Here is a 14,492-nt window from a genome sequence, read left to right on the forward strand (position 1 = left end):
AAGATTTCCATTAAATATTAATAGAGCAAAATCTCTCTCTCTTAAGTATTTGCACCTAACCACGTCCTAACCTAGCAGTCATATACAGCTATTAATTAATCCTGCATTTTTTTTGTCAAAGACATTTCTCACCATGAAATTACCCGATTCAAAACATGAACACTGTTAGCCTTTGCAGTAATTTCCATAGCTTAGTACTGCAAAATCAACAGTAAAAAACTCTAAAGGATGTTAGCAGTTTAGTACTGTAATTTGCATGTAATTGTGGGAAAATTCCATGAGATTACACTATTTTTACGGTAACTCACCGTACTCATGGAAACAGCTGTAAAATACAGCAAATGTAACAATTGGTGATGTTACTGAGATTATACTATTACACCATCCGGATTTCTGTTGTTTTCTACTGTAGATCTAAGAGTAATTACTTAAATCCTCATTCAGTTGTTTTTATTTGTTTGCTTCTTTTTTCTTGCTTTGTTTGTTGGGTTTTTTCCTTCCTGGTCTGAGGGATAGGGGTTCTAAGTGTTGTGGGTAGGGGATAAACTGCTGGAAGCAACTATAAGACATGTGAGTGTGTCATTAATCTGTATTCTGATATTTCAGTTTTAACAGTCACTGTGAAACTTGCTTGTTTGGCGTTTGACAATTCTGCGTGTATTTGCTTTTCTTTGTTGCTTCAACTCAATAAAAATATCTTTGAGAAAAAAAAATCCTCATTCAGAGTGTATTACTATAAAATGTGATTCACTGTGAAAGCAGTATAACATATAAACTACAATATACAGCATAATTTTTAACTTAAGGAGTAAGTTGCAGCCACACTAAAATTTAATTCCTTGAACTGAATGGAACCTCATATATTAATAAATGCATTTGTTTAGTCAAACAATGTGAAACATTAGTAATACTATTAATTAATAGTATACTTGTAAGGTTAGTATTGTGATAGAGTCGAGTATATTTAATTATACTCTTGTAGACATTATGACATTATGCTAGTACAATTATGGTGAACAAAAAGTACATCTAAAAGTTAATTTCAAGAATACTGTTATGTACTAAAACGGGGGCCAATATAGTCCCAAGAAGCATTATTAGTATACGTACTAGGTAAGATATACTTGGGAAATATAATTGAAGTATACTTATTTTTGTATGGCCAGCAACAAAAACTAATGGCTACATTTAGAGTAATGTTTAAAAATGACTTCATTTAGCAGGATGTTGCTTTTTTTCTCTTCTTATTCTTTCTTATACTGGACCTTCATTTGTTTTGTATAAGGTGGTACTTTTTAAGACACCTCTGCCTAACTACAGTGAACTGACCTAATAATATGCTCTGGTCGTCATTTTACACAAGGTGTCACATCCATGAAACCTACACCACTAACCAGCATCAGTCCTACAACTTCACTCTTAAAATTAATAAATTCTGGGACAAGCAGAAATTGTATTTTTAGCGGTGCATTTTGTTGCAGGCCAGACTGCTATTAAATGCTCTCCTAAAGAAATAATTCCTTTGTAGCACCACTTCGTCTTGGTTCAGAAGAGATGTCCTGATATACGTGATTGTTAGGTATTTTAGTACCATGGGAGCATTTACTGGATATTGTTTTATAGTGACATTATGCAGGAAAACTCTGTCATTCAATAAGGCCCCTTTGTTTTAGTTATTTTTCTCTTTGACCCAAGAATTGATGTGTGAGAATCACAGGCTGGTACAAGGTTGAAATACCACAGAGATCACTCCCTCAGCTACATTAGTTTCTTAATCTTTTAGGAGACGCCTGTTGAAGGCCAGATGGTTTGTTTCAGAATTCACTAATGAAAGAACTCTTTATTTCGTGCCTTGAAAATATGTCGCTGAGATAATCACAATTGTAGCTGAACTGATACACTATACAAAGGATGCTTCTTCACCCAAGGGCAGAAAGACGCTCCCTTATCTTGGTCTGTACTGGTTTAAACTGAGAATCTGCTGACTCATGAATTTGTCCCTCTATATAAACTGTTGTACTTGTGAATAAAGTTGAGTCAATTTGGGAAGACAACCTGAAGCAGTCTCTGTTTTCTTGTTCTCCCAAGCTGCTCCCGAGCTCGTACTAACACGCTGAATGGCATGCTTGAATATTACTTGAGAATATATTTGACTGTGTTACAGACTAAGGTACATTCTCTGCTGATAGACGTCCACGCCTCGGAGGAAGCCGATCCACGGATTAGGCCCTGGAAGCCGTTTCCTTCAGTGATAATGTAACACATTATCACAGTTTAGCGCGTTGGGTTGTGTTGGATTGTTACGTTTTTAAAGCTTTGTAATGCGACAGGTGCGATAGCCGACACCACACCTTCACCTGACGTACAACGTGACGTATGACGCACACGTTGGGTATTCACTTTCAAAACAACACTGGGGATAGAAAATAGTGCTCGAGGTGGTTAATGCTCCTTTCGCTGGTTGCCAACCACCATTAAATAACAACAAGAAGAAAATATTGATCTGCTTCTCTTAGTTTTGCACGTTTAAGCCGCAATTCAGACTCAAAAAAAGCTGCAAAGCAGGAGAACGACATGGCCATCAAATATTCTGTGCCACAGATACAGTTCGCTGCAGCACAGAGTGATGATGAGACCGTTAACATGTGCAACTTAGAAGTAGTCAGAGGTAACTGGATGTTCAATCGGGTTAAATGCAAGGTTGATTGGATTATATCTGAAGATCGTATGCTATTCGTGGTAACTCTGCTAGACTCCAAATTGCTGCTCGTCCATGCGGGAGTATCTCAAAATGAAATGAAACCACTTAACACTTTTTCCCTAAAACGGACTGACATGGGACACATTAAAGTTGGATCGGAACCTGCTAATCAGTCTGAAGGTAAGTGTTTTTTTCACTTATTCGAGAGAAGTCCGAAATGCGTTCTTAGTACTGTTTGTTTTGACTTTTAAGCTACCCTACCAGGATATTTTCATTTAAAGACAAATTGTCAATATCTCTGAATGTGGAGACTCAAAAGACTAGTTAGGTAATTTGCCGATGGATTTATGAGACTTGATAGAAACTTGGACGTTTGCAACAGGTGAATCGGTGAACTACCGAGGTTGCGCCCAAATGCTTAAAGCTGTTAGCTGGTCAGTGTTTTCAGGTGTGCTTGTACTACCTGTACGGTGCGGAGTGCTGACTAAGTCATGTTAAACCCATTAAAGCGTCGAGCTCAAATATCTTTTCATTTTTGTGCACTGTTCTCTTGTTGGCACACATTTTCTGTTTATTGAAGCCTTTTGTGAATAATTTTGATCATGTAAAAACTGGGAATTGGTCCCTATTGACAATACTCTTATTTTTTGCATTGAATATGTCATTCAGGAAAGGTAATTGGTCACTGAAGTTTTTGCAACTGTGTATTTCTAAATTTTGTGGCTTCAGTGCACACAAATTTATATTGTTCAGTTTGCATGTTAAAAGCCTGCCAAGCACCCCAAGGCTGATTATGCTTGGTAAGAAGTCATTTATGACATAGAGCTGATTAGACCATATTAAAATTTCTGTTTGGCACAGGAGCTTTTCGTGGACACAGGTATCCAGTCTCTGTTTTGTTAGCTCAAATTTCTGTAATTTCCTTTATAAACCAAGGTTGTTGGACATGTGTCTCAGTGAATCCAGCAAAGTAACAATATCAAATTTCACATTACATATTACTGATCAACAGTAGTCTAGCTACACCAACAGCAGAAATACTGAAGTCAATACTGTAAAGTTTAACAGCAGCACAAACTATAAACTCCAAAATAACCATACAGTTGATTCACCTCCGGTACTTTAACTGGGCTGACTCTTTGTTAGGTGTGTTTAATGTGCAGAATAATTCCCAATTATATACAATTATAATATGTTAAAATGGACCTATGTACACAAGGCCATTAATAATTAACTGTACGTAGGTATTTGCTTTATGACTATCTAGACAGTGTGAAGAAGTGAAGTATTGAAATTATTTTATGTTGCATAATGACAACATGTTGCCCCTATACATTTAAGGACAAAGTTCAATGACCGCCACCTGCTGGATGGTGAGTGCAGAGGGGCGTGTAATTGTTGAGCTGGACAAAGAGAACACCTGTGCTGATGCAATGTCAGTCTTCTTTGGTTCATTCTATGTATTGAACCTGGAATACCAGGAGTCAGCGGGTGCAAGGTTTTTTGTAAGGATAAACCCTGAAGAGGGAACAAAATGTACCTCCAAGGTTGGGACAAGCAGGAAGACTGGGACCACTGTGAAGCGAAAGGTTGTTCACATTAACCCTCATGTCACAACTTTCCTCCAGTGGCTTACTGAATTTGAGTGGAGAACTTCAAATTAGGGAAATTAGTAAATTTCTTGTATAATTTAAGTGACCAATGTGTTGTTACCCATGTCTCCACAGATGATCCATGGCCCATGCTTTCTGGACATTTACACAAGACGAGCAACAATGAAGACAAGCTCTCTCGCCATCTTGCAAGACGCTGTCTCTGTCCAATAGGTTTTTTTGAGTGCAACAGTTTTGATTTTTTTCCCTTCTTTTACCCATCCATCCATCCATTCACTTCCGCTTATCCTTTTTCAGGGTCGCGGGGGGCGCTGGAGCCTATCCCAGCTGTCATAGGGCGAAAGGCGGGGTACACCCTGGACAGGTCGCCAGTCTGTCGCAGGGCCAACACACAGGGACAGACAACCATTCACACTCACATTCACTCGCACATTCACACCTAGTGGCAATTTGTATTATCCAATTAACCTATCCCCACAAGCTGCATGTCTTTGGACGGTGGGAGGAAGCCGGAGTACCCGGAGAGAACCCACGCAAACACGGGGAGAACATGCTAACTCCACACAGAAAGACCTGATGGTGGAATTGAACTCAGGACCTTCTTGCTGTGTGGCAACAGTGCTAACCTTCTTTTACCCGTTTGTTAAAAATTATTTCAGCTACTTACACTTTAATTGTCACATGTATTGGCTCACCCTACAAATCAATGAACTCAGTCCACAAAGCAAGATCAGGGTTCAGTGCAGGTCAGTCAAGTTTCTTCACACCACACACGCTCATCCATGTCCTTGTGGACCCTGTTTTGTGCAATGATTTGGTCGTGTGAGCCAGTATTTTGGACAAAGTGTATATAAAGGCAGACGTGTGGGGCTTGATATTATATCCATTACAATTCAGTTTGTTTGTATGGTGCCAACAAAATGAATGCCAAGGCACTTCACATTGTAGGTTTGAGACCCTACAAAATATAAGTAAGGAAACCCAACACTTGAGCATGTGTTGTCTGCCATGATATGGATATGACATAATATTGTTATTGTTTGTACAACCATCTGAGAAAATAATGGATTACATGGTTTAGTAAAAACAAGTGCTTCCTCAATGAAAATATGTTTTCAGTTCTTTTCAGTTTTTGATTTTGGAAATGTGTATTTCAGCAGGGAAGAATCAGAATTGAAATAAAGTGGTGTAAAGCACATGAATTATATTTTGTGTGTGTGTGTGTGTGTGTGTGTGTGTGTGTGTATCCATCCATCCAACTTTTTTGGAACCCTCCAGTCTCTTACAGTATGTTACTGTTAACTGAAATTACGGTAAATTACGACCTTTTAAAAGAGTAAATGACCGCCTGTTAGGACACGGTGTCCTCTAGCAGAGATGAATATTTTTGGTACTGATGATGCGTACCAACGGTAAGTTACTGGTTAATATATTGCAGTTTATTACCTTGCAGCGGGCTTACAGTGACATACCGTGAATAAACGGTAGTATACCAATTTATTAATCACAGTATGATGTTACTTTGTTGACGTAATTTACGACATAACGACATAACGGTATCTCACTGACATAACTGTCGCCAGTGAGATACCGTAAAAAAGGCTACGGTGCGTTACCATAATTTGTCCAAGAGTATTATACCACACCAGCAAAAAACGGTATCATCCTGCAGAAAGGTAAGCTACCGTAACACGGCGTCACGATATGACGCTGGCAGCAGTGACGCCAGTATGTTACCGTAAAGTGGCGATGAAAAGTCTAACGGTGCAGATACACGGAGTAATCAGAAAAGTTTAGCATGAATCTGGACATTAGATTTAAGATTTAAGTTTTAAGCTTATCAGATATCACTTGTTAGAAGCTCCTTACCGTTTGAATAAATCTCTTCTCAATCTGCTGTCCTCTTCTGCTTGCATCTTTTTTTTTCATCTAACACTGACGTTATTTTTTCTCCGTGAAAAACACAGCAACTCATCTTATCCCGGGGTGCCAGGAAGTCGAGCTGCGGATCTCAGCAGAAAACTTTTCAAACTGATTGCAGGTTGATCCAGGTATACATTTGAAACAGGTTCTCCTCGGTGACGTGACAGTCGGAACGCATCTGCGTAACCATAGTTACAGGGGGACGCTTTGGAGCTCTGCTGCTCAGCAGCAAAATATTTCAGATCAATATGTAAATACTAGACAATTCTAAAACCAAGTAAAATAAATATGCTGCATATGTGTATAGTGCGTTCATGTGTGTGTGCGCTGCGTGGTGACGTAGGCGCGTGCATGTGTGCCCCGGTCACAGCTCCTTTCAGCATGGCCGGAGGTAAGTCACTGCCACTTTGCTCGCAGCTAATTAAAGTTTGTTCAGATCCCAAGCTGCAATGTAAATACAGCCAAACCGCCGCGTTTTTGTTTGTCATTAAGAGACTCATTCGGGATAAGTTTTGTGGAGGGCGGAGTTCACTAATATACGCTTATGAGTTTTAGCCGAGAACGCAGCTAAAATGCTAGCATGCTAAGTTAGCCTGATTGCTAGCGGCTACTCGCGGCAGTCTTTTTTTAACAGCATGCACTCTTTTTTCCTTCGTCAGGAGAGGTGTACTGGCAGTCGCGTGACACACACAGATCAGACACATATTTCTGTGTTGCAGGTATGGAGATGTTCTTATGTTTTGGAGATGCTGTCTTTCATTCATTGTTTTTATAAGTACAGTGTTGTACTGCCTGTTAGATGGCGGTTATTAATATAATTGTACTGAAGTATAATGTTTGAACTATAAGTACCAGAATATTGGGTCCTGGTTATTGAATTGTATTTATCTGACTGTTTATTTGTTTTTGAATTATTTTGTTTATTGTTCTTATAAGTTGTTTTTGATGTTTTTTCAGTGACATATTATTTATTTTGTGCTTTTTGTTTTTGAGAGCTTAAGTTAATGTTTTAAAACAATTTGTTGTATTTGATTCATTATATTATTGTAGTGTTAATGAAGCTGCAGACACAGCTCCTTTCAACATGGCCGGAGGAGAGGTGTACTGGCAGTCGCGTGACACACACAGATCAGACACATATTTCTGTGTTGCAGATGTGCAGTAAAGAGCCAAAGACCCAGTACTGTCTCCTGCCTCTTACTTTCACGCCAGAACACAACACAAGAACAACAGGCGTAACACATGAACGGGTTACACATACTGAGGTGAGTTGTTGAGGATATGTCGAGCTGTCGATAAGCACGGCTGTTTCTGTGCTCTTATATACTGTTAGCCTGTTTTGCTAGCGTTAGTGAAGCTGTTTTCAACTGGATGTAACATTGTTGAACTCTGATGATTAATGAATAAACTCTCGATGTGACGATGTGAGCATGTAATTGTAACCCTGTGTTCATTTAGTCGTTTGATACCGTTTAATATCCAGTACATCTATTGGGTGTTTTATAACATGCCCTGGAATCATTTTAAGTTTTACAACGCCGGTGATTTACGACTCTTTCGCGACAGTCAACTGTGGCGTAAACTCTGGCGGGTCTCAGAGCTAGCTTATGTGAGCCAGCAGTGACATCTATACATGCAGTAGCCTTAAAATACTGATTATTTATTCTCCTGCTAGGTAAGAATTTGTGTTTTATACGTTTATTGTCACATTGTGCGCCATGTTATTGTTTCGGTGAAATGAATTTCTACAATGGCGGACTTAGACAAAATAGTGTTACTGTTAATTTGACTCTCTGCAGTGTTTAAATGCTTACACATACACACACAGTTACTGTCCCTCCACACGTAGGACTCAGTTCTGCTTCTATGCCCCATCTTTGTTTACTCTTTCCCACCCAACAAGTGCATAAATAAGATGTTAAAAACGTCATCATCATATCAAACATGATCGATTTGGGGGGAGTTTGTTTGGCACATGCTGACTGCATCCTAATTATAACCAGAAGAGGAGGCGAGAGGAGAGAACGAGAGTGCAGCAGTTTGGTCAAAGGAACAGGTGAAGAAGAGGTGAGCATCCAAGAGACGAGCAAGAGGACAGTTTCAAAGCAGACATTATGGCACAATAAAAGCTGTAAGAGCAGAGATTCATTCATATCTTTACTATTTTTCTTTAGCTTCTACTCCCGCTGCTTACAATAAATCTGAGATAAAGAACAAACAAGAACAACTCACATGGCATTGATTGTTTAGTTCAGTGTCACTCTGTGATTGTTTGACATTTCATATAAATGTGACTCTAAACTATAGCCAATAATATTAAAAAGCTGCTGTTACTGAGTGAAACTTGAAGGATTATGATAAACTTCAGTTCTTACTGAATCTGTAACATTGCTTTTTTAAAAAATTGTTAAATGACTTTTGTGTCACTGTGCACAGTGAAAAGCTCACCTGATGGTGGTGTAGTGGTGAGGCCATGTTCACCACTAGATGGAGACAACCTGGCACAGGTATTTTCTATACACTAAATTTCACACTGAAAAGCCTTGGTGGGAATTGTTGTTTCATAGAAAGTAAAGGAAAACATGTCTTGAGGTCTTTTTCCTGTGTTTTCAAAATTGTGTTTTTCACATACACATCAAAACTTCACACAGACAAACACACACAGAAAACAATAAAATATGTCAAATTGCATGCACGTGTCATTCATTTTCTGAGAATTTCAACACTTTTAGTTTTTATGGAAAATAACTTTGTCAGGTCAGTGAATAGATGCCACATAAGTACAAATCTAAATCATACATGTGTATTATAGAAAAAAGCACAAACCGTTGTGCTGTTAGTTCATAATAAATGGGTAGGGGTGCATAGTCAGTAAAAGTCACCAAGGCTCTGCAGAGCTCCAAACCTGCTCTTCCACAGACAGAAGCATCAAAAATGTGCGCTGGGAGCTTCATGGCATGGATTTCTACAGCCAACTAAATCTATATGTGTGTGGCCAAGAACCTTAGTCCATGTAGGGCATCTTAGCACAGTTTACTTGTGTCAGCTAGTGGGAGGGCAGAGAGCGCAGCCTTTACATTGTTTTATTGTAGAGTGACAGGAACTGCCTATGAGCTTCTAATCAAGCAGAAGTGTTGACGGAAAATCTATCAAAGGAAATACATTGATGAAAATCAAAGAAGAGAAATATTTATGTGATGTTCCATCTTCCTGAGAGCTGATTGGCTGTGATGACTCCTTCAAGTACTACATGCTACTTTGTCCTGCTAGTTAAGCCTGCTGTATGTTCTCAGGCCTCCTCCTGCTTCACTGCCATATATCCATCACCAGAGGGCTCCACTGACCTGCCTGCTGACATCAGACCACACCCCTGTGTCATGTGACCTGGCAGGAGTAGCAAAGCTGGACTCAGACCTGGCCCAGGCAAGTTCAAAGGCAGCTGTGGTAGAGAGAGTATATGGGCTCAAATTGTGGTCATAAATATTTTGTACTTGTAAATCAGGATTTGTGAGTATGGGATCAGAACAATGCCACCTTGACATGAAACCGAAAAAAATATTGAAACTGAAAAAAATATTGAAACTGAAAAAAATGTACAACGCGGCTGCGGTCATTGGTCATTATTTTCCTGTATGAATCGCTGTTACAGTAAAAAATGTCACTTGCATATATCATATAGGAGACACACACATTGATATACACTAAATAGTCATTTCATTTCTCTTTTTTTGTGTTGCCAATTTTTCGCGGGACACGCAATCGTGTTCTCTGATTGGATAGTTAAATTTGTGATTGACATGACATTGGCCAATCAGATGAGAGGAAGAAAAATAGGCTCAAAATTCGTACTTGTAACTTGAAAGTTTAGTGCAGACTTTCACACATATTTTTTTGGATAAGTCCACACACAAATCTTTTTTACACACACAAATCCTGATTTACAAGTACAAAACTGATTTACAAGTACAAAATATTTATGACCACAATTGAGCCCATAGTAGTAAAGCACTGGAAGGATGAGGTGGAAACAGGAAGTGTGTAGATACAGTGGACTTGGCATCCTCCATCTGCCTCCATGCTCTCTTTACTGGTCTTCTAAAAACTTCTCCTGTAGCTGTTTAAATGTTTAGGATAGCATTTAGAATTCAACGTTTGTCATTACACATGTCTAAATACAGGGTAACAAAATACAGTTTGCATCTAATCAGTAAGTGCAATAAGAGCAGATTATGTATAAGTTCAGTAGAGAGCAGATATACAGATGTACTGTTGTATACATATGTACAGATATACAGATGGTGTAGCATACAGATGTTCTGTATTGCTGTACAGATGGGCAGATATACAGGTGTACTGTGAACAAATATACAGATGTGCTACATATATGCAGATGTATCGGTGTGAGGTAAACAGATCTACAGAGTGCTATGAATATATCTACAGCAGTGGAAGCGTAGCTCTCTGAACAGACTGTAACAGTGAACAGTGTAGGCACTATAACAGAGACTCTGTCAGTGTCGTAAAACTATAGCAGTAACCAATGTGAGCATGTGGTGAATGTTGTTACGATCCAATGTTGTCAGTGTTTTGTGTTAGGCGTGACTGTTATGTGTTTCCTGTTTTACTTTGAAGGTCTGTCTTATCTCAGTGTGTTCAGGTTACGCTTCCTTGTCTCGTCAGTTCTGATTTGCCCCAGCTGTGTTTCCCTCCTGTTGTCCGTTCCCTGATTGCTCCCTCTATGTATTTAAGCCCTGTGTTTCAGTTTGTCATGCGTCGTGATCATTGTGGTGTTGGTATCGTAGTTTTGTATATAGCTGTAAATAGATTTGTAAAGTAGCAATTGAGTTTTTTTTTTTCCCACCTTGTATTTTTTCCACCTTTTTTCCACCACTCTCCCAAACACGTCACTATAAGACTGGACTCTCACACACGTCACCACACGCACCACCACACATTTCCTATAATTCTATAATTCCTATAATTTATAATCCTTATCTTTATAATCTCTTCTGCTATTTGCACATTCTTTACTGTAAATTCCTAAGTTAATTTGTAAATTTTTGTAGTAAATTGTAAATATTGTAAAACTTTTCTTCTGTCATTTAATGGTCGGGCATTGTACAGCTACAAGCATTTCACCCCCATGTCATACTGTGTATGGTTGTGTGTGTGTGACAAATAAAATTTGAATTTGAATTTGATTTGAATTTGATTTATATATTGTTCACTGCAGCAGCCTAGTAGGCGTGAGAAGCCATTTTTGTTGATTACGTTTTCTCCTGTTTTTCATGTAGCGAGTTAGGTAAGTGAATTGTCTTTTGTTTGGTTTTTCATTTTGGGTAGGAAAGCGTAGGGACCATTAGGGAGTTTTGTTTATTTTCGGCACTGCTCACTGCTGAAGCAAATAAATGGCTGCTTAGCATTTTAAAAGATACTATTGTTTGGGTTCTTGTTTTGGGTGGAGTGTGGTGGGCCAATGTTGTGTTGCGTTCAAGACACACCTAGACTTAGAACGTAACAATGTTGAGAATGAAATCATGGTCACTGGGAGGAGGAGTGTAGAAGGGTTCAGTGAGTGTGGATGGAAAGGTTCAGCGGGGGCTGAGTTCAGTAGGGTGACAGCTGTGGGGGAGGAGCTGTTCCTAAACCTGCTGGTTTTAGTCTGAAGGCTCCTGTAGCACCTTCTGGGGGGGAGGAGCTGGAAGAGTTTATTGGCAGGATGAGAGGAGTCCCTGAGAATGATGCGTGCTCGGCATAGACATCTCTTCTTGTGGACATCCTCAATGGCAGGAAGTGGAGGCCCTGTGGTGAAAACTGCCCAACCCGCTGCAGTGCCTTGTGGCCAGCAACAGTTCCCATACCAGAGTGTGACACAGTTGGTCAGGATGCTCTCTATCACATAGTGGTAGAAGTTAACCAGTATGTCAGTAGACAGGTGGTTCTTCTTCAGTGTCCTCAAAGAAAAAAAGGCGCTGATGGGCCTTCTTGACCAGGCTGGAGTTGTCAGTTGACCAGGACAGATTCTCAGAGATGTGGGTCCCCAAGAACTTGAAGCTGGAGACCCATTCAACAGCTGTGCCATTTATGTAGATGGGGACATGGGGGTCTCTGTTCTCCCTCCTGAAGTCCACAATGAGCTCTTTGGTTTTGCTGGTATTCAGGAGCAGGTTATTGTCAGCACCACACAGCTAGGTGCTTTACTCTTCCCTGTAGCAGACTCATTATTGTCTCTGATGAGACAGTCACCGCGGTGTCATCTGCAGACTGGATGATGGAGTTGGATCCGGACCGAGGTCTGCAGTCATAGAGGAACGGGCTCAGCACACAGCCCTGTGGAGTGCCAGTGTTGAGTGTGATGGTGGTAGAGCAGTTATGGCCTGACCTTACATGCCAGGGTCTGTTGGTCAGAAAGTCCATGATCCAGGTACAGATAATAATAATAATAATAATAATAATAATGGATTACATTTATATAGCGTCTTGTCTAAGGACACAACGACCAGGGGGATCAAACCGGCAACCTTCCAGTTATAGATGAGCTTCCCAATCCCCTGAACCATGGTCGCCTGGAGTTGCTGAGTCCAAAATCCACAAGTTTGGTGATCAGCTTGGAGGGAATGCCTGTACTGAATGCTGAGCTGAAGTCAACAAACAGCATTCTTACATAAGTATTGCATAAATATCTGAGTACACGTTGCAAGAAACTGCATTCCCAGATCACATCCACTGTGTGCTGGAAAATTTGCAACGATTCTACAAAAAAGTTCCACGTGGTGGTTTTTTTTTTCTTCCTACTGGTGATGATCCAGTGGAGCTCCAGTCACTCCAGGCTCCCTTGTGGTTCCACAAAACAAACAAACTCGTGCGTCCATGACTGATACTCCTGCTTCACTTCTGTATGAATTGATCTTTTCATCACGGTTCACTTTGGACAAGCAGGGCCCTATTTCAGGAAGCCGGTTTAGAAAACTCAGAGTGAAAAACGATACTCAGGGTTGAGTAACCCCGAACTGTCCAACTCGGAATATTCGGTTTCAGAAAGGCTGATAACAATTAGTTCAATCAACGCGGAGTTGCTTTAACCCCAAGTTAAGCGCGCGCACGAGGATACATAAAGCCCTGATTAGTGGAGCACAGATTAAGCGAGTCACCATGGAGACGGAGGGAAAGAAGGCGCGGTCAATGTATTTTACAGCGCTTGAGGCCGAAATTCTGATGGCAGCATATGCTGATAACATGCAAATTTTGCGGGAAAAAAGTAACACAGCCTCAGCTGCAAAAGAAAGGGAGCATGCATGGCAAAACACAGCCGACAGAGTCAATGCGTGAGTGTTAATTTAAACATTGATCTAGGGATTTCCACCCATTTAACACGTTATCTTATTATATTTCATTTTATTTTTTATTTCATGCATTTTATTTTGTGATGTGATGTGAGCGCAGGTGCAACCCAACAGGCCCCAAACGTTCCTGGCAGCAAGTAAAGATGAAATATAAAAATATAGTCCAAACAGGTAAGGTGTAATTGTATTATGAGCCATAGTGCTTGATCTGTTTGTCCCATGTAAATCAATTGCAGTTAGAGGCTACATTAATTTTCCTTCTGTAAGCACTTATTGAAATTATCTGAGCACATTACAAGTACATATTTGCTTACTCTGTATGCTCAAATGTGACCTGTTATAGCCAACAGAAAAAAAAGCGGAGGCCCGAAAAACAGGTGGGGGTCCTCCAACACCACCACTCACAGAGGCTGGCCACTTGGCTTCCACATTTGTGATAATGTTGGTAGCATCACATATGATCTTCACAGTGCAGAGAACACAAATTAGCATCCATTACTATAATGAAATAATTTGTTAGTTTGAAATGCTACAGGGAACCATGTACCTGTACATTAATGCTGTGGAAAGACTTCCTGTTCACATAGTCTCCTTCATTTACTGAAGGAGCAATGATTGGAATGTGAGTGCCATCTATACAGCCAATCACGCCTGGGAACCGTGAAAATAAATGTAAAATTTAAGTAGTAGTTCAAGTATCACCACATCATGAATTAAGTTTCGTTCATCCTGATACCTGCAATTTTGTGGAATCCCTCTTTGATGAATCTTGTGGGTCTATGACCGGGGAACACCACAGACGAGTACAGGAGACGTTTCAGTGCAACTGTAACATTCCTGACTGCCCGACAGACGGTAGCCTTGGAAACGTGGAGCGTCACCAATATTATACAGAAAGCTCCCGTTTGCAAA

The 14,492-nt window shown here is 40.0% G+C and overlaps 1 protein-coding gene across 7 annotated transcripts in view; it reads left to right on the top strand.

Moving 5' to 3' along the window:
* The first annotated feature begins 7,227 nt into the window (after positions 1–7,227).
* rab3gap1 (RAB3 GTPase activating protein subunit 1) overlaps positions 7,228–14,492 on the top strand; it is a 61,288-nt gene continuing 54,023 nt past the window's right edge. For 2 of the 7 annotated variants that reach the window (XM_085465360.1, XM_085465365.1), the window contains exons 1-3: positions 7,233–8,304; positions 8,674–8,744; positions 9,531–9,660. In XM_085465360.1, coding sequence (XP_085321486.1) covers positions 8,725–8,744; positions 9,531–9,660 — 150 coding nt within the window. In that variant the 5' untranslated portion in view covers positions 7,233–8,304; positions 8,674–8,724. Of the gene's footprint in view, positions 8,305–8,673; positions 8,745–9,530; positions 9,661–14,492 lie in introns of all 7 variants that reach the window. The other 5 variants (XM_085465368.1, XM_085465367.1, XM_085465363.1 and 2 more) reach the window with 5 other exon arrangements.

The sequence above is a fragment of the Copadichromis virginalis genome, linkage group LG8 (genome assembly GCF_057382275.1).
Source record: "Copadichromis virginalis isolate Kocher_CV1m ecotype Utaka linkage group LG8, C_Virginalis_male_GT1.1, whole genome shotgun sequence".
Taxonomy (NCBI): Eukaryota; Metazoa; Chordata; class Actinopteri; order Cichliformes; family Cichlidae; genus Copadichromis; species Copadichromis virginalis.